This window comes from Theobroma cacao, chromosome 1 (assembly GCF_053813885.1).
Source record: "Theobroma cacao isolate CCN51 chromosome 1, ASM5381388v1, whole genome shotgun sequence".
Lineage (NCBI taxonomy): Eukaryota > Viridiplantae > Streptophyta > Magnoliopsida > Malvales > Malvaceae > Theobroma > Theobroma cacao.
Genome location: NC_142639.1, coordinates 37,458,490 through 37,477,200, shown reverse-complemented (window position 1 = coordinate 37,477,200; position 18,711 = coordinate 37,458,490). Strand labels below are relative to the sequence as shown.

General features: G+C 38.6%; 5 protein-coding genes across 9 annotated transcripts; 3 read left to right on the top strand and 2 right to left on the bottom strand.

Annotated features, from left to right (window-relative positions):
* Positions 1-128: 128 nt before the first annotated feature.
* Positions 129-1,834, bottom strand: LOC18613711 (Tetratricopeptide repeat (TPR)-like superfamily protein). Its single transcript, XM_018126652.2, has 2 exons — positions 1,559-1,834; positions 129-1,429 (listed from the first exon to the last, which is right to left on the bottom strand). Exons 1-2 carry the CDS (start codon positions 1,832-1,834, stop codon positions 200-202), a joined length of 1,506 nt encoding a protein of 501 aa, XP_017982141.2. The 3' UTR covers positions 129-199.
* Positions 1,835-2,028: 194 nt separating this feature from the next.
* On the top strand, positions 2,029-4,605 carry LOC18613710 (beta-carotene isomerase D27). Of its 3 annotated transcripts, XR_016027073.1 has the most exons (9): positions 2,029-2,197; positions 2,284-2,370; positions 2,495-2,599; positions 2,730-2,829; positions 2,961-3,052; positions 3,149-3,229; positions 3,314-3,382; positions 3,774-3,973; positions 4,072-4,605. XR_016027073.1 is itself a non-coding variant. In XM_007051069.3 (8 exons), the coding sequence occupies exons 1-8, from the start codon at positions 2,051-2,053 to the stop codon at positions 3,909-3,911; spliced, it is 819 nt and encodes a 272-aa protein (XP_007051131.3). In that variant the 5' UTR covers positions 2,029-2,050; the 3' UTR covers positions 3,912-4,006. The 3 variants fall into 3 exon arrangements, 2 of the variants coding, with proteins under 2 accessions (XP_007051131.3, XP_017982150.2); XM_007051069.3 differs by lacking the exon at positions 4,072-4,605 and having other exon boundaries at positions 3,774-4,006; XM_018126661.2 differs by lacking the exons at positions 2,495-2,599; positions 4,072-4,605 and having other exon boundaries at positions 3,774-4,006.
* A 272-nt stretch (positions 4,606-4,877) lies between these two features.
* On the bottom strand, positions 4,878-8,630 carry LOC18613709 (P-loop containing nucleoside triphosphate hydrolases superfamily protein). The gene is made up of 5 exons (XM_018126651.2): positions 7,878-8,630; positions 6,114-7,342; positions 5,823-5,862; positions 5,220-5,625; positions 4,878-5,112 (listed from the first exon to the last, which is right to left on the bottom strand). Exons 1-5 carry the CDS (start codon positions 8,485-8,487, stop codon positions 5,061-5,063), a joined length of 2,337 nt encoding a protein of 778 aa, XP_017982140.2. The 5' UTR covers positions 8,488-8,630; the 3' UTR covers positions 4,878-5,060.
* Positions 8,631-11,450: 2,820 nt separating this feature from the next.
* On the top strand, positions 11,451-16,956 carry LOC18613708 (Protein kinase superfamily protein). Of its 3 annotated transcripts, none has more exons than XM_018113946.2 (9): positions 11,451-11,565; positions 11,661-11,943; positions 12,797-13,219; positions 13,477-13,842; positions 14,215-14,427; positions 15,198-15,569; positions 15,683-15,926; positions 16,008-16,155; positions 16,287-16,956. In XM_018113946.2, the coding sequence occupies exons 2-9, from the start codon at positions 11,913-11,915 to the stop codon at positions 16,662-16,664; spliced, it is 2,175 nt and encodes a 724-aa protein (XP_017969435.2). In that variant the 5' UTR covers positions 11,451-11,565; positions 11,661-11,912; the 3' UTR covers positions 16,665-16,956. The 3 variants fall into 3 exon arrangements, with proteins under 3 accessions (XP_017969435.2, XP_088664767.1, XP_007051126.3); XM_088808641.1 differs by having other exon boundaries at positions 11,486-11,565; positions 11,667-11,943; XM_007051064.3 differs by having other exon boundaries at positions 11,496-11,943.
* An 823-nt stretch (positions 16,957-17,779) lies between these two features.
* On the top strand, positions 17,780-18,440 carry LOC18613707 (uncharacterized). The gene has a single exon (XM_007051063.3). It carries the CDS (start codon positions 17,799-17,801, stop codon positions 18,438-18,440), a length of 642 nt encoding a protein of 213 aa, XP_007051125.1. The 5' UTR covers positions 17,780-17,798.
* Positions 18,441-18,711: the final 271 nt, after the last annotated feature.

The following is an 18,711-nucleotide window of genomic DNA, read 5'->3' as shown; positions in this document are numbered from 1 at the left end:
TATGCAAAAATTTTCATTGTAAGTCTCTGCCAATTTTCCCACGTCGATCCGCATAGAAAAGGCAACTACGTGAAACATTATTGAACCACAAACTAAAGGGTTGCAGTTCGCAGAGAATACTTGAAGCATTAACCCAAGAAATAGAAATTCCAAATTATCCAAATAATTGTAGGTTTGATACAGCTTCCGATTACAATTATTACTCGCGGCAAACATTTTCAAGCAAGTCCTGAAGCTCTTGGCTTAGTTGAATACCATCTACCTCCAACCTTCGACGCATGTCCGGAGCCACTTTACCAGCGGCTACATAAGTTTTTAGCAACAAATGGTAGGCATTGGAATCGAGACCATTTTTACTCTTCAGAATCCTGCAGAACTCTTCAGCAGCATCAACATCGCGCTCTTTCATGAAATAATCAAAAAACGCAGTAATAGTTTCAGGAGCCGGGCGCCAGTCGCCCATCTCAGAAACGACTGCTTCCACATGTTGCAGAGCCAAGTCAAACTGACATTTCTCTAAGAAGTAAACCATGAACAGCTCCCTAACCTTGTGAAAAGGACCTTTACTTCTCTTCATAGCATTACCCAGAACAAGTTCAGCTTCCTCAAGCAGGTCCCCTGATAGATAACCACGGATAGTACTGGTTGCCAACCTAATATCATAAGCAGAGCAACTAGACTCCCACTCCGCAAAGCATTTCTTCAACCCCTCCAAATCCTTTAGTTTAGCAAGGGCCTGAACCATAACAAGATAGCTGGTGTTGGTAACAGTGGAAAAGGCTCTTTTCAGAGCTTCCCACACTCGATGAACCTCAGCCAGATTCGAAGTACCAGCATACAAACTAATCAGAAAATGGTAAGCCTCGCGCTGACGAGGCATCATATCCTTCTCTAGCTTCTTAAGACATGCCTCGGCTTTCTCAAACAGCCCAGCCTTGACATAAATTGCAGCCAGATTGTTATACGTTGTCCAAGTACACTTATCTTCACTATCCTGTGCCAACTCCTCCAAAACCCTCTCGACTCCCTCGATGTCATTTAAATTCGCATAGCTTTGCATCCAGACAACATAAGTAAAGCGACAGCGGGGAATATTTCTGAGCTTCAATTCATCAACAAGTTCCGGCACTTTCTCGGGTTGCCCCAATCTCATGTACAGGCACATGAGATTGTTGAATGGTAAGGTATTGTTAGTGAACCTCAATTCATCCATTTTCTGAAAGAGAGATGAAGCCTTGTCCTTCATAAGATTATTGCAATAGCAATTCAAAAGAGCTCCATAGGTTAATTGATTCTTGGCACTGGGTGGCAGGGCGCTTAAGTAATTCTCAGCTGCATCAATTCCTTTGGTTTTTGCTATAAGATCTAAACGTATAGCATGGTCCACGTGGGATAAATGCAGATTCCTCCTCTCCATCCAATCCATTATCTACATTTTAATGACAATTAAACAGATAAAATAGCTTTTAAAAAAAAAAAAAACTCTAAACAAATCAAATTGGAGAAGTGTGTTAATTTTCAAAACAGGGGAAATAAAAGGGGACTTTTAAAGGCGTACGTCAAGGGCGTGCTGGTAACGACGGTACTTGCGGAGCTCTTTGACGCAGCGGCCTAGCTCATCTTTCCTGATCTTTTTGCCCTCCATAATGAAATCGTTCAACGCCTCTGACACCGTTCCCCCCGTCGCTGCTAGAGCCGACAGCCTCGGATACAGTCTATTTCTCATCGGAGACGCCGCCGCAACCGCCGCCTTTATCTTCGCCTTCTCGGAGGTCGCCGTGCAAAGCTTTCTCACCAGCCATGATCCCGACGAAATCAGACGCCTAGAGTTCATCTCTCTCTGCTTCGCTCTTTTCCCAGTATAAGCTGCTAGCGGTTTTGTTCGGGTTTAAGGCTTTCTTACGTAGTACTCCCTAAATGCTAGAAATACTCCAACGACGACGTTCCATTCATTTTCTTCTGTCCATCAAGACGCAGCGTTTTTATGTGTATCTAGAGTATTTGAACTCCCACACAAAGAAAAGATCGTCAAAACTTTTAGGCAAGTGAAATGAAAATGAAGCCTCTGGCTCAGGCTCTTCATGGTCCTCCACAAACAATCGTGTCTTCATGTCCTATTTACCTTCTTCCTCCCTCGCACTCCATATCTCTACTGCAAAATCGAAGAATTTCGCGTATCTTCTGCTCCTCCAAAACGGTGCGCTTCCATTCATCTACGTACTGCTCCAGCTCCACTCATTATCTATTCTGAAAATTGAAAGCTTTAATAAATTTCCTTTTCAGATAGAAGAGAAAGGTTCAAAGCCGGACTACAAGCCAGGAATCTTGGACCATTTTTTCATGAATTCTTTTCGTAACAAATTGGTAAAGGTGAGTTTTGACCTAATATTTGCAAAAGATTATTTGAGCCCTTCATTTTATTTTCTTGTAAAATTATACTACTGTATGACAAATGAGCAATATTTGTTGGGTTTCTTTCTAAGGGGTATCACAGGAAGTGGGATGGGATTCGGCCAAGCCTGGGTATGATGGACTGATTGAATTGGCGAAAGCCCTTATGATGAACAGCAGAAGCAATTCTCGTACCAAAGATGCTGCGGTGTTCTAATATAAACTCTTACATCTCTCTGTTTTCCTCATCAGCCATTTTTGATCTTCCTTTTTTTCTTTAAATTTTGTTTTCTTATTAATGAGTGATTGTTATAATGTTATGGTTTTGAACATGACAGGTTCGAATATTGAAGTCACTATTCCCGCCATTTTTGTTAGAGCTTTACAAAATCCTTATAGCGCCTATAGATGGAGGGAAGGTAGCTGCAGTGATGGTTGGTAAGTTGCATGATTCTTCATGGGAATTGGGAGACTTTCAAATGGTACTTGATTTTTAAGATGCGTGGTTAATAGATTATTACGATATTAAATGCCAGTTATATTTTCTATATTTTTTGTCTTTTGTTAAGCAAGGGTGACTGTACTTACTTGTCAATGGCTCATGGGCACATCCAATGTTAATTCTGTGGATCTTCCTGATGGGACCTCTTGCAATAGCGGGGTAAACTTTGATTTCAGATAACATTTTAGTGTCAACAAAATGAGCTTCATTTTCATGAATATACGACAGCTGGGTTCTGTTTTCAATTATCTGCAGGTTTTTGTAGAGAGATGCAAGTACTTAGAGGAAAGTAAGTGTGTAGGAATTTGTATCAATACCTGCAAGCTTCCAACACAGGTTAGTATTTACATGGATGGCATTGTACAGCTTACCTGCAACCTAGGTGCCTTAACTTTGAGTTCTTGCAATCTGGTTTTGCAGAGTTTCTTCAAGGATTGCATGGGGGTTCCTTTGGTGATGGAGCCAAACTTCAGCGACTATAGCTGTCAGGTAAATCCAGGGTCATTGCCCAGTTCTTTCTTCCTAAAACTTTAATCTAATGAATTGCATTTGACCCTCCCGAACTCATTTTGATATCAGTTTGAGTCATCCGATATCTAAGCTGACCCTTCTTGTTCATCCCCTTCTAGTTTGAATATTTACAATCACCAGCCGCAGTGAAGAATTGGAAGCAGAATTAACAAACTAGATTTTTACTTGAACAAGTTGCCAGATTTTCCCTTATGGGCAACAGTAATACTGTGAATATTCTTGTCATTGCCACGGCATATTGTTGCTGCCACTATTGCACGGTCTTTGCTGGTTTTAAAAAAACATTTATCACAGTAACCATTAGCCGGTACTAAGTTCTGATGATTCTGCTTTGACTTTGATATGGCAGTTTAAATTCGGGGTCTTCCCTCCATTGCCGGAGAATGATGCTGCCCTTAAAGAGCCTTGCCTGGATATATGCCCAATTGCTAATAAACGAAGGGAAATTCAAAGGAACGTTGATGTGATGAAATGTCCAAAGGCATAAACCGTGCATAACATCTTGATTAAGGTTTCCAACTTCGATGGCATTGTACTTCCCAAAATCACGTATGGTCAATATATAAAGGTTTCTGTTTGTTATCTCTTTCTGCAATCTATTGAGCTAGTTAACCATGCATTGGGAATAAACGTGAAATGCCATACAGACACACTGGGCTCTTGCAAACACACCATAGGCATCAGAGGTCCAGGCAAAGCGGGAGAGAGAATACACAGTCACAGCCATAATCCATACCAGAATTTCATTATAGCAAAATTGGCCTAGAACTGCCTACAATATCTATCCCTTAATCGCTTAAAGGGTAAATTCTGAAGCTTGTTGGTAGGACAAATTATCATGTACATGTCTAAATTCATGCACTTACTCGAAACCTGATAATGAGGATTGCAAGCTGCGCTGTATTTATAATTGAAGCCAGATGAATACGCATTGCAAGCCGTTCAGCTGATCACAATCTCCAGCCCAGCGACAGGAACTTAGCAACTTGTTGTGCAAGGCTGCTGCTCCTGGCCAACAATTTTCTTCGCTGTATTTCCAAGCTTAAAAATAAATAATAGCCTTGGGCAGATGAAACGAAGATCATGAATTGCCACTCGTAAAGTGTACTCCACAAACACCCTCCACTGTCTAGGATCTAAAATGCCCCATAACTGAAGACAGCCTTAAAATCCAAAAAGAACCATGCCAGTCAAGAGCCATAAGTCAAATAAAGCATATGTTAGATCCATCAATCATTATTCGTCCTTTTATATTTCTTTTATCATTCCATTGCCTTTTCTTTGCCATGTTCATAAAGCATGGAATGGCTTTTTAATTTAGTGTCAATGAAAGATGTATTGTGGACCTATTCTTCCAAAAGATTCCGCTGCTATTAAAATTTATTTCAGCTCTATCAACAAACTATAAGTTCTCCTCAAGTAAAAATAAATGAAATAGGCAGGTTAGAGAACATAAAAAAATGCAAAAAAATTATATTCTTGAACTAAAATATGAAAAGAAAAAGAATTTAGAATTAAACAAAAGACAGAAAGAGGACTTACTAATCATGATAATTATACAGACAAGATTAATTCAAGATTTGAACACAAAAGTTTCCTGTTTATGTAAAAAGCATCATCCATCAATGTCTAAAGACTAACGGTCCCACCCAGAGGGCCTCCGCCTTTCCCTAGGTCTATCTCTGGAACTGCAAAAACAGAGCCAAGTAAGTGCCTAATCAGCATATAAGTATATAGGGGGAAGAAAAAAAGCACCCACGAAATGGTATTATAAAAGTTCAGCTGAAAAAGCAACCTCTCTGAGTTCTTCTGGCTGGTGTTTTGTCCAGTATTTTGTGAAGTGTTCAATCCTGATGTAGGAGCAGTGGTCAATGAACTGGCAGTCTGAGCCCTGTTTATATCTCCACCGATGGTCCCACCAGATACAAATCCAGCCAAAGTTGGTCTCCTGATGCTTGAACTGTTACTGAAGCCTTGACCCTGAGAGGTTGATGAAGCAGCAACAAAGCTACTCTTGAATTGTGCCATCATGCCAGTTTTCAGAGAATTTACAGCTGCCGTTCGACTTTGGGCAGCCTGAGATGAAGAAATACTGGATTCTGGATTATATCCAATACCCAGACCATAATCAACTCCACGCACACCTCGACCACCCCCACCCCCACCCCCACCACCACCCCTTCCTCTGCCTTTCTTCCCACCTACATATTATAGTACACATCATTTGAGAGTTCAAACATAGATTATCTTGAAAAAACATATAAAAGAATGCCAATTAAAACTCTTTGTCAGACGCTTTACATTTTTGGTTCCTTCCAAGAGCTTAAACAAAGTTTTAGTTGCATCCAAACAAGCATATACATAACAATTGCATTGTTAAATCACTAGAGAATCATACCTCCTTTTCTTGCATCACGCTTGGACCTGAATCTTCCATCCTATTTATGGACAAGGCAAATGTCACTACAAAATTATAGTACATGCACATGAAATCTAACAGCTACAGATTTCAATCATGGAGGGAAACTAGGGAAGTGTATACAATAGTGCCATCAGTCATAGAAATTGTTGTTGGCAAGCAATCTAGAAGAACATCAAATTGAAGAGCAAAATGATGTTGCATATTGTTTTCTAACAACTTTCATGAAGCCATTAACTACAAAATTAGTGAAGTTTTTCAATTGAATACCTTCATAGCAAGATCCATGAGTTCCATTGAGACATTCTGACCAGCAGCAATCAGACTATTAACCAATTCACCAGCAAACCGAGCCTCCTTCTGAGTTATCAGAGTATATGCAATGCCATCTTTGTCACCAGCACGACCTGTTCTACCAATACGGTGGACATGCATGTCCATGTCTTTTGCGATATCAAAGTTCACAACTGACTTAATTGACTTGATGTCAAGCCCACGAGCAGCAACATCAGTTGCAATGAGAACATGGTAGATTCCAGATTTAAACTTTTGTAGAATTTCCATTCTAGAAGCCTGATCTTTGTCACCGTGAAGGGCAGCAACCTTAAAACCCTTCTGAGACAGCTGTGATTCAATCTCATCAACAGTAGCTTTCTTGGAAGCAAACACCAAAACATCACCCTCATCAATCATTCCAGGTAGCTTCTCTAAAAGCCAGGGCAACTTCTCAGAATCAGAAGGAATTACATGAACAAGCTGGGTGATATCCTCATTAGCCATTCCCACTTCTCCAACTGTAACTCTGACTGGGTCAGTGAGAATTTCTCTTGCCAATTTCTCAACTTTGCGGGGCATTGTTGCTGAAAATAGTGAGGTCTGTCGGTCAGGTCTGATTTGGCCAACAATGGACCTTATTTGTGGTTCAAATCCAAGGTCAAACATTCGATCAGCCTCATCGAGTACCAAATAAGTTGCTCTCATCATTGACAGTGCCTTCATTTTTAGCATGTCTATCAACCGACCTGGTGTAGCAACCACTATCTCACATCCTGCCTTGAGTTCCCTGAACTGATCAAGTTTGGACATTCCACCATACACAGCAGAGGCACGTATCCCATAGGCTTTTGCAAATTTTTTTGTTTCCAAGAATATTTGGTGTGCTAATTCTCGAGTAGGTGCGCATATCACTCCAATCGGACCCTCCTCTTTCTGAAGTTCAGGCTGATCCATAATGTGAACAATCATTGGAAGCACAAAAGCAGCAGTTTTACCAGAACCAGTTTTTGCCATACCAATAATATCCCTCCCTGAAAGGACAATAGGTAAGGCTTGGCACTGAATGGTGGTAGGCTTTTCATACCCTTGTTTTGCAATAGCACGCATTAATTCTGGTGCAAAACCACAGTCTTCAAATGTCTTCACCGGTCTTGGGACATCAAAACCAGAAACACGAATAGCCAAACTCTTCCGATATTCAGCAACTTCCTGCTCACTCATTCCTAGACAAGGAAATGTTTTAAAGAAAAAAGAGTTTAGGCACAGAATGACCTCAATGAAGAATATAATCCTTTTTTATTACGAAAAATGTGCCACATCCTAAGCAATAACTAATAACAGAGCCATGATGTATATTATTTCAATACAATGCCAAAAATGTCCTATGATGCACATTAAAATATTATGAATCGATTATAACATATCTAAATTCCATACTCTATTCTATCTTTTCATATGGACTATCCTTTAGAAGTTACTTAGGTAATTAAGCTGCACGCAAATAAGTGCAAATAGCTGCCCCGAGCATTAAAATATAATCAACCAAGCCATATTCAGAGTTTAAGTAATCATAAGTAACCAACTAATCTTAACTCCACATGCTTTCATCAACAACCAGAGATACCCCAACATTTTTCCGGTAACCTTATCCAATAGACTAGTTTTGCTTTTTCTTTTTCTTCTTTTTTAACAAATAACTCTGTCTCTAAACATCTTAGAATTTTTTATAATTATCTAATATTTTGCGTTTTCAGTTACCTGAAATTGAAGCCTTCTCCTCATAAAAATCTTTATTAAACGGCTCGTACTCAATGACACTGTGATCAAGAGCCGGAATCGGCTCTATCTTCTTCTTGTCCACAACCACCGGATTATCATCTGAATCATACTCCAACAACCCCGCATCCACAGCCTTTGCCACCGCATAAACCTCCTCATCTGAATCATACCCCGCACGCAAAGCATCCGCCGCCAACGTCAGCCCAACATCCTTCTTCGCCCTCAAAAAACTCTCCACCGGATCATCCTCCTCATCATCATCTCTATACCTCTCCGCCTTCTCCTTCGGTTTCGGAGGCGGCGGCGCTTTCAAATCCTCCTGAATACCTTGCATGAACGCGTCCAGAGGGTCAATTTCGTCATCTTCCGCTCCATTTCCATTGTTGTTGGGGTTATTCTTGTCGGCTTCCCTGGAGGTATCATTATCGGCGTAATCGATGTTGTCAAGGTCAGTGTCTTCGTAGTTGTCGTGGCCGTGGCGAGAGGAAGGAGGGACGTAGAGTCGCTGAGGAGCTTGGGCTCTCTCGAAGTTGTAGGTAGGTTGACGGTTTATCCCAAACCCTTCGAATCCGAATTTGCGCTTCGACATGGTTGATTCTCTTTTATAAAACCCTAATTTCACAGGGGTTCTGGCGCTTCTTTAAGGGTTTGGAATCAAAAACAGCTGTACTCTGTAATTCTAGGAGAAACAAATTGAAATCCTAGGAGAGAGAGTTAAGAGTTGCGCGCTGGAAATCGATTAGCAATGTTTGGTGTCGTTCGAAGGGCGTTCCCAGAGTGGATTGGGCAGGTCGGCCCAGGATCAATCCGGTCCGGCACTGAAAAGAGTTTAATTTCAGATTTTTGTGGTCTTAGTCGAATCTTGGGCCTTTCACTTAAGCAAACAATTAGGCCCACTGGCTCTCCCAACACAATGACGTGACACAGGACCCATAAATAATGGGAAAAATCAATTTAAAATGGTTTTTTACTAATTTTATACAAAAAACAATGAACTGATGAAATGGTGTTAGGTTTGGGAGGCAAGGTCTCTTGTTCAGCTTGCATACATACAGTAGTTTCTTGGTAAGAAGTCATATATAACTCTTTTCAATAAAAATTTAGATCCTGTTCATTTTTTGTGAAAAAGATAATCTTATAATTTCCTTTCATAATGAAGCAATAGCTTCATGGATTACATTGCTATATATAAATTATAGATCCTAAAAGTTAAAAGGGAAAAAAGAACAGCAACTTAAATCGATTGATCTAGAACGGGAAAAACATCAGCACATGGGAAAAGTTCCAAATCGTGAAAGGTTCACCTCAAAAGCAGAAACATGGAACCCGTAAGGAGCGGTAACGTTCTTTCACTTTCTTCCTCAAAGCTTTTCTATAAGGTACCCCTATTTTTCCATTGTCGTACATTTGCAAATTCTCCATTCACCTATCAATCTATCGGAAGATAGAAACCGCTAAGCCTTGTCCCACCATTCACCTCTCTCTCTCTCTCCATCTCTAATGTTTCGTACCTTTTATACTAACTTTCCTTTACAAAGCATAAACGTTGCTTAATTTGTTGGTTGTTAAAGCTTGGAAATGGGGAAGCTTCTGTAATTTAAATCCGCTCGTGGGTCAAGGCTGACATACAGATATGCATAGGACATGTTGGAGAGAGTGTGTTAGGTATAAAACGTTCCAGAGTTAGGTGTTATGTGATAATTATACATATGGTTCGAGGGGCATGATGCCTGTAGAAACCGCCTGACAGACAGAATGATTTTTCATGACAGCAAGCGCGTGGTTAGTGGACCAAAAATCATTCCATGTTCTTTAATGATGAATGAGATATGATACATTTATAAATTCAAGCATCCAGTTTGGTTGTTTTGCTAGATTTTTAGTTCAACGACATGAGTTATTTACTCCTTGGTGACTCCCTTAAAAGTACACTAATACTAACATTCTTCTTGGTTGGTACTTGGTTCAAATGACCATTATATCCCTACAAACAATTAAAAACTAAGGTTTAAATTAGTAGATCACGATGAATAGAAATTCTCTATCTTAATTGATGTCCCGTCTTGATGCTTATATCATAATTTTATATTATCAATAAAAAAATTAATTTTAAAATCTTAAATCTTCAATTTTAAACTCTAAACTATAAATCTTAAATCATAAATTTTAAAATCTAATATGAAAAAGTTAAGAGGCACATGATGTAAATTTATGATAAATATATCAAATGAGTCACCAAATAAGAGTAGAAGATTTTTATTCAATCATGAATATTGATGTAAAACAAAACAAACTATCCCTTTTATAAAATTATGAAACAATGTATATAACTTTCAAAACTATAAAAAAATAAAAGAAATAAAATTTCAAGTTGTCTTAATTCTTATTTTGGCATCTTAAAATAATACTATATATATATATATATGAAGATTTGTAAAAGAGTATTTTATTGAGAGAGTTACTTTTGATTTGTCATCTTATTACATCTATTATGAAATTTTTAAACCTGACTCGAAATATACTTAATCATTTATGTTTCATTATACTTTAGGCTACAATAAGATAAATCAAAGTTTTCCATTACAAATAACTTGTATTCATTAAAATAGGGTTTGATGGTATAAGAATTTTAAATTAAAAGACTCTCTTAAAACTTCCTATTATAAAAAATTATATAGTATATGATGTATGCCTATATACATAAAATCAACTTGAAATTAAGAAGAAGAAAAGGAAAATGACAAATGCAATCGGGAAAGGGCCCATCCTGCATACGAAATTACTACAGGTATGTGGATGGTTGTTGATCTTGTCATATTTGGTTCTCTCGTTTAAGTAATGCCCATGTACTCGTGTGCATGCCCATGTTATATGATACGTAATCTTCCTCTAAATTTTTTCCTGGTTTCCTCGTAGTTTCCCAACATGTTGCCGCTACCTTCCAAACTTTTATCAAATATCATTATCCACCTGATCCAATGTCTTGCCTTGGTGGCAATTAAATTCTGAACACCCCCACCACACCCCCTCCCCCTTTCAAAGATTCATGGCCACGATTCATGCCACGTTTATCCCATTCTAAATAATAATAACACTACTTTTTGTTGCCACTATTTTTTACAATTAATTATTCCATATATATATATATATATAGTTGATTAGCTTTATATTTTATAATTTGATAAGTTAATTTGAATGCACCACTTCAAAATGATATGACTAGTTTGACCATAACCTCATCTATCTGCATATTTTCGGATTTTATTTTATGCTCCGAAGCTATTAAGAGGGTATACAATTATGATTTTTAGCATTTTCATTTGATTGTACCTGATCAACCGTCGACGGGAGGGTAACTGTCACCATCAATCGAACGGCTATGATTTTGACCGTCTAGGAAGATAATTTTCACCGGGTGCAGAAGATCATTTTGGCTGATTAGTGACGTGGTGACGTGCTAGGTTTTTTTTTTTACCGTTATATGTTCTATTTCCGCTAACGGCGCACGTCAGTTTAAAATAAAGACTGTATTCAGACATCGAAAAGGGCAAACAAGAAAAAAATATATAAATTAAAAAGAACTCGTGAAGAAAAAACAAAAAAAAAAAAAAGAACCCAAAGGAAAAGCGTCTCTGGTACTGATTAACCGAGTGAAAGAAAGGCAACGGTATCTTCCAGTTCCACCAACAGTCAAGCTTCTTCTCTGTTTCTTTTGCTTTTTCTTGTTTGGAAACTTGAGTTCCTTTTTTTTTTCCCTTTAAGCTGAAGTTCTTCGACTTGGGAATTGAGTAATGGCAAGTCTGACTCCGAGTCATTTCGTGCGAGTTCTGATTCTTGTTATGTTGTCTTCACCGTTGGATCCTCCTTTGTTGGCTGTCGCAAATAAGTTATACTTGTAGTGGTGCTTTATGTGTTCGGAAGTGTTATGCTTATTTGAAAGTGTGATCTCGCCGTTGGTTTGTTGGAATCTCACCAGATCTGAGTTGTCCCCGGTTAAAATCAACGGCGTTGGAGATGTCGGTTTTTGCTCTTTCAAATCCCAGTGGTAATTGCTAATTTTATCTTTGTCAAACTTACTATTTAGTTTTCTTTCCTTTTCAGTTAGAAATTTGACTCCTCTCGACTCCCAAATTTTGTTGCTTCGAATAAATCGAGGACTAAGAAACTAAGCTAAATCTTCATATTTCTTTTTTATCCAAGAATAAATATAACCTATTTAGCTAAAGAGCTGAATTAGGCTGAGTTAAGAAGCATAAATTTCGATTTTTTCAATTGTTTCTTCGCACAATTTGAGACCAGAGATACAAGAAAGGAAAGCGTTCAATGGCTAATTAAAGCAATTATTTTGGTTTAGCTGGAAATTTCATTCTACTTAAAAGATAATTTTTGGAAAGTTCTTCCTTTTGTCTCTCTCCTTTGATTTTCTGGCAAAGTGAAACTGATTGGAGAAAAAGCAAATTACGTTCTTGACATTTTGTTTTACGGGGACTGTGAATTGCCTACTATTTATGTGCTATAATTACCGCTGTGTTTTGGGTAAAAAAAGAAATACCCTAAAAAAAGAGAGCGATAGAGGAGGAAATTGGCTCTGTTGGTCCATAATTATGAAATCTATTCAGAGTTTTATTACTGGTTTGATTATTTTCGCAAACTTTAGTAGTAGATGTTAGCTGCGTTGGTCATTGAAAGAGATAACCACGCACCGATAAATAAAGAAGTACACTTGCATTTGAGTACATTATATCTACAATCTTTTATGGCCAATAACGTTCGTGATTTCACATTTACTTTTAAGAGTTCTTGTGCATTGTAGACATTAATTTTTTTACCTCTGTTATATATATTAATGGTTCCTTTAATTGCTTCATTGAGTTTATTCTGAATAACTCTTTTAACAGGAGCATTGGGAAATGTCTGTTCCTTTTTGGTGAAAGTTATGGTTGTTCTGAGTTGTGCAATTTCCGTCTCCAATGCTGATATTACCAGAAATTTACTCCAATGGCCAGCACAATCTCCAACCAGAGTGCCTGAGAGTGCACCAGCCGTTTCTGATCGGCCCTTGCCTTTGAATAGACCACGCCAAAAACATTTTTCACCACGTAGTGCACCAACCCTTGTAGCACCAGCCCAACCTCCTCTTTATGGTCCATTGATAACTTCCAGTCACCCTCCGACCAGTTCACGTTTGTCAAAACCATTGATGAAGAGGAGTACATCAGTGCCTCCTGGTGCGGACTTGCCAAATATTGCCCCTACACAGATCAGTCCTGGTACAATTCCTGCTGGTTTAGCTCAACCACCATTGTCTCCTGAAGTGTCCTGTAAGATCTTTTATGTATCATTTTTTCACCAACTCTATTCTATTTTCTCTTTATGTTTTCATTGCGCATCACAACTAAACATCCATTTTATAACTTCTATGCAAGATGTTAATGAAGTGCAAGATAGCATCCTGAACATTTGTTGTTTGTATTAAATTTATATTCACTTACTGAAAAAGAAAGAACTAATTAATAATGCTAACTCATATTTGTATTGTGTATGAAATGCTTACATCGGTATTTTCTCACTTTGCCAGATTGTTGCAAACCAGATTCAATTTTGAAACAAGGGACTCATGGCTGCCATTGTGTATATCCCATTAAGCTTGACCTTCTCCTTTTAAATGTCTCACAAAATTGGAATGGTTTCCTACCCGAGTTAGCTGCTCAGCTTGATCTGCTCCCTAATCAAATTGAGATTATCAATTTTTATGTCCCCAGTTTATCAAGATTAAATATCTCAATGGATATTACTCCACACACAGGGATCAGTTTCTCTGCCAGTGAAGCATCTAAAATAAAATCTTTACTTGTGATGCATAGGGTTCATTTTGACCCAAATGTAGTTGGAGATTACAAAATCCTTAATTTTACATGGTTTGAGCCTCCAGTGCCTTCCCCAGGTAATTTCTTTTTTTTTTTTGCTCAGCCAATGCAGTAGATTTCATTAATAAAACTGCTCAAGCAAGTAGGGAGGCAGTAAGAACTGCTCCAAAGGAGTAAAAAACAGAGTGCAAGCACTCGATTTTACCAGCATACAAACCTCATCAATGCAAACATGGCTAATACAAAATAGCTGGTAAATTATGATATGACTTAAATTCTTCTAAAATCCATCTGAGTTTTAAAAGCTATTTGTTCTTGATTGCATATAGTTTTCATATGCAATGGTTTTCTCCACAGCTCATTGCTTTTGTTTACTTTTATTTTATATATGGAGATTGTGGTTATTGTTGTGGTATTTGTCCTGACAAAGCTCAGCATCTGGTTTACAGCTCCAGTTGTGGTTTCAGAACCTGTAGAAGCGCCAGCACATCAATCCTCCTATTCTACATCACTCAGCCCTTCAAACAAGGGGAAACACTCGAATTTGATTCTTATTTTTGGTATTTCTGCTGGCATACTGGTTTTTGCTATAATATCTGTGCTTATAATTTGTTCGTGCACATTCCGTGAGGGAAAGCCTAAAGCATCTCTGAAGGAATCTGGTATGTGTCTTAAATGCAATGGCATTGAATTTTTTGTGCTGGCTTTGAGGTTTAATGTTTTCATTATATTTACAAAGTTTTATCTAACTAGCAATTGATCTCACCCCAAGTTATGCTGTGGATGAATTTTGGAATAAGAAGACTTGTTTTTCTCTATCTTGTCATGTAGGTTGACTGAAAATAAATTCTGAAATGAATCTTAGTACTTAGCTAAAAGTAAAGGGGAAGAAAAAGGATTCAGAAGTCTCTAGAATCAAAATTTCCCCCCTATGGTACCTTTGTACAAAAAGGGAAGCCTATGACTTGAATTGGTTGACATAGCAGCATTGAAGTGAATGCAAGAAGCAGTATGATACTTCAAGAATGTCATAATGAAGGATACTTTCCCATTTGATTTGCTAAATTTTGCTCATTTTAAGTTTCTTTTTTTTTTATTTTTTTGATATATCATCTCAAGTATTTTTAGTTAAAAAAAATAAAGCTTTCGTTTTTGCTGATTTTAGTGCAGCTTTTTACAAATTTATGGTTGGCCATTTAATGCTCAAGGAGAGAATGTGACTTCTGAAACTCTGTTTGAGATGAAAGTGTAATGTATGTAAAAACATTTGCTGCACCAAAAAAATTAAAGTTAATGTGCCTGATTTTGGAACTTTAGTCACACCTTATGAACAACAATGCTGATCAATGTCGCAGCAGTAGTACTGTTGTAAATTTAGATTTTGCAGAATGTAAATGTTCTAAGTCCTCAGTATTTCATTATTTTCTTGCAGTAAAGCCAAGAACTATAGATGCAGTTGCACGAGCAGGGTCTCTACCCCACCCAAGCAGTACACGGTTTTTACAGTATGAAGAACTTAAAGAAGCAACAAACAACTTTGCACCTGCGAGCATACTGGGGGAGGGTGGGTTTGGCAGAGTTTTCAAGGGTGTTTTAAGTGATGGTACAGCTGTAGCGATTAAAAGGCTTACCAGTGGAGGGGCCCAAGGAGATAAAGAGTTTTTGGTTGAAGTTGAGATGCTTAGCAGGTTGCATCATCGTAATCTTGTGAAACTTGTAGGTTACTATAGCAGTCGTGACTCTTCACAAAACCTACTTTGTTATGAGCTTGTTCCAAATGGAAGCTTAGAAGCCTGGCTCCATGGTAATTTGCCTTTCTAAATTTGATCCTATTGGCAGCTCATTTGTTGAAGTTATTATTTTCAACTGGAGTCACTTTTGATACGTGATACTGACTCTGGTCCTGTTTCGCCTCAGGCCCTTTGGGAGTAAATTGTCCTCTGGACTGGGACACCAGAATGAAGATTGCACTTGATGCTGCAAGAGGACTTGCATACCTGCATGAGGACTCACAACCATGTGTTATCCACAGAGATTTCAAAGCGTCCAATATATTACTTGAGAACAACTTTCATGCTAAAGTTGCTGACTTTGGCCTTGCCAAACAAGCACCTGAAGGCAGAACAAATTGCCTGTCTACTCGTGTAATGGGCACGTTTGGGTTGGTTTCATTCACTCCTCTTGTAAATCTTGCTGTCTCTTGTTTCATTGGACACTAATGTAGAATGGGATTGATCTGTAGGTATGTAGCCCCTGAGTATGCTATGACTGGACATCTACTGGTAAAAAGTGATGTTTACAGCTATGGAGTTGTACTTCTTGAGTTACTCACTGGAAGGACGCCTGTAGATATGTCACAACCATCAGGGCAGGAGAACCTTGTCACTTGGGTGAGCAATAACCTAGAGTTAGCCTCACTGTTGATGATGCTTTTGTATCTGATTTTATGCAATTAGGTATTTGCAGAGTATAAACCTTAACCTTCTAGATAATTTTTACAAGTTGGCTGTACTGCTTGCAGGCGAGGCCAATTCTGAGAGACAAAGACCGGCTGGAAGAGCTTGCTGATCCAAGGCTTGGAGGGAAGTACCCGAAGGAAGATTATGTACGGGTTTGCACAATTGCAGCTGCTTGTGTTGCTCCTGAGGCAAGTCAAAGGCCCACAATGGGTGAAGTGGTTCAGTCATTAAAAATGGTGCAGCGTGTTACAGAATATCAGGATTCAATGCTATCCATTTCCAACAACCGGCCCAATCAGAGACAGTCCTCCACTACTTTTGAGTCTGATGAGACATCTTCGATGTTCTCTTCTGGTCCTTACTCTGGTCTAAGTGCCTTCGACAATGACAACATCTCGCGGACAGCAGTTTCTTCTGAAGATCTTCATGAAGGACGATGAACGCTTTGAAGAGAGATATAATCGACTGGAAGCCTTACTTCAGTTGGAAGCACATCACAACCCAATACAACAGTGCGAAATTTTCTCAATAGGAACTGGTAAATTTGAAATAGGATTTTCAAAGGTGTCATAGATTTTGTAATTTGGATAGATTGGGATGGGTGCTTCTTGTTGTCCCAATTGTTGTACCACTGCTAAGTTTTCCCCCATGCAGTGGTTGATGTAATTTTGTACATATGCCTTGTAGCTTGTTCAATTGCATTGGCTTTCGATTTCGAGGGTTTATATTAAACTTTTCTTTATGGCTTCCACAATGTTTTTGAGATTTATGTTAGATTTTCTTCTTGTGCTTGGGTTTTTATTACACTTACTTTTATGTTTCATCTTGGAAGCGCAATAAGAAGTTGTCGCCTCGACCCACAGTATAATTTATTGACTTACTCGAGTGGCAATGTAAAATACTGCTGAACTCTACCTTTTCATTCCTTCAAGGAGACAACTCCATCAATTAAGAGTTTGAGTATCACATTAGGTCTTCATTATGAGATTGGAGAAAGTTATTTTCTTTTGTATAGTTCAATTCATATGTATAGATACAAAGTATTAATTTAAATCACGATGGGTTTTATCATTTTTATATGTTGGAAAGCCTGCAGTAATAGCCCAATCTCAACTGTATGTGAACTTCATGTGAAATTTTACTTATATTATTGCCAGTCATATAAGTTGTAACTTGTCCAATGCCAATATATGTGATATCTAGTCTTTACCTTAGTTAGAACACTCTTAAGTTTAACTGTTCTAAATCAAATGAGAACCTCATTTGCTCGAAGATCCTAAGCATGGTTGTGATTAATTTAGGATTTCTTCGGTGTCATGTTTCTATTTTCTCGTCTAACTGATATGAAGAACAAGAGAGGAATTTAATGCAAACCATTGTAATAAAAGGAAAACTTGTTATGCTAAAATTAGATTGTGTGGCAACAAGATCGCGTGGAGACGCTATTTCCATGCAAAGCCGATGCCTTAAGAAGTACTTTAAATTTTTCATTGTTTCCATTCCCTTACCCGCAAGCACCCCACCCTATCCCTGTCTCTCCTCTTGCGTTTGATTTCCTTCAAGAGGACGAGACCATGGCGATCAACCATTTTATCCTTGTGCTCATCTCCCTCTCCTGTCTCTTCTCCTTCTCTGCTTCTAGCCCTGCCCCTTCGCCAGCTTCTGCTCCATTTCCATCCGAAATTCAGTCTTTCAACTTTCCTGAACCTGAAGGGCAGAAGCATGAACAAGAACTTACTATATTACCCGTCAGCGCCGATCCTAGCCTTCAGCGAATCTGTGGAGACACTGACCACCCCATCGAATGTCTAACGACAACGGTTCCATTCCTAGGAGACGACGTTAAGATCGAACCAGTTTCTATCCTTAAAGTTGGGCTCGAAGCTATGGGTAACAAAACCAGGGAAGCCTTGGCCGAGGCATCATTGCTCTTGCTGGATCCCTCTACCCAAGAAGCCGTTGCTTCCTGCCTTGAAACATGCATCGACAGCTACAACGCCATTCTCGACACCAATCAGAAAGCTCTTGAAGCCATCGCCATTCGCGACCTCTACCAGTTGAGCATGGAGCTAAGCTCAAATGTGGAGAATGTACACGCCTGTTCGGATGCCTTCGAAGAAGCTGAACTCGAGTCGCCAATCAAGGAGATTGATGCATTGCTGGAAAAGATGATTAGCAACAGCTTGGCCATTGGCATCGACATGGTCCACTTTTAGAGAAACGAAAATACAAAAGTTCTAAAAAACCAAAGGAAATTAAACCTATAATTATTGTGTTTTAGTACCATACTTCATTTGATTTGTTGTTCCATGTGAAGCGCACATTTTTTGCGGGAAATATCTTATGCTGACAATGACTGGTAAATATCCACGAGGAAGAAACTATGTCTTGGTTTCTTATTGTTTTTTAATGACACTGCATTCCCTTTGATATTGGGCAACAATTTTCAAAAGGATTCCTCGTGTTATTTTGTCCCTTCAGTGGATC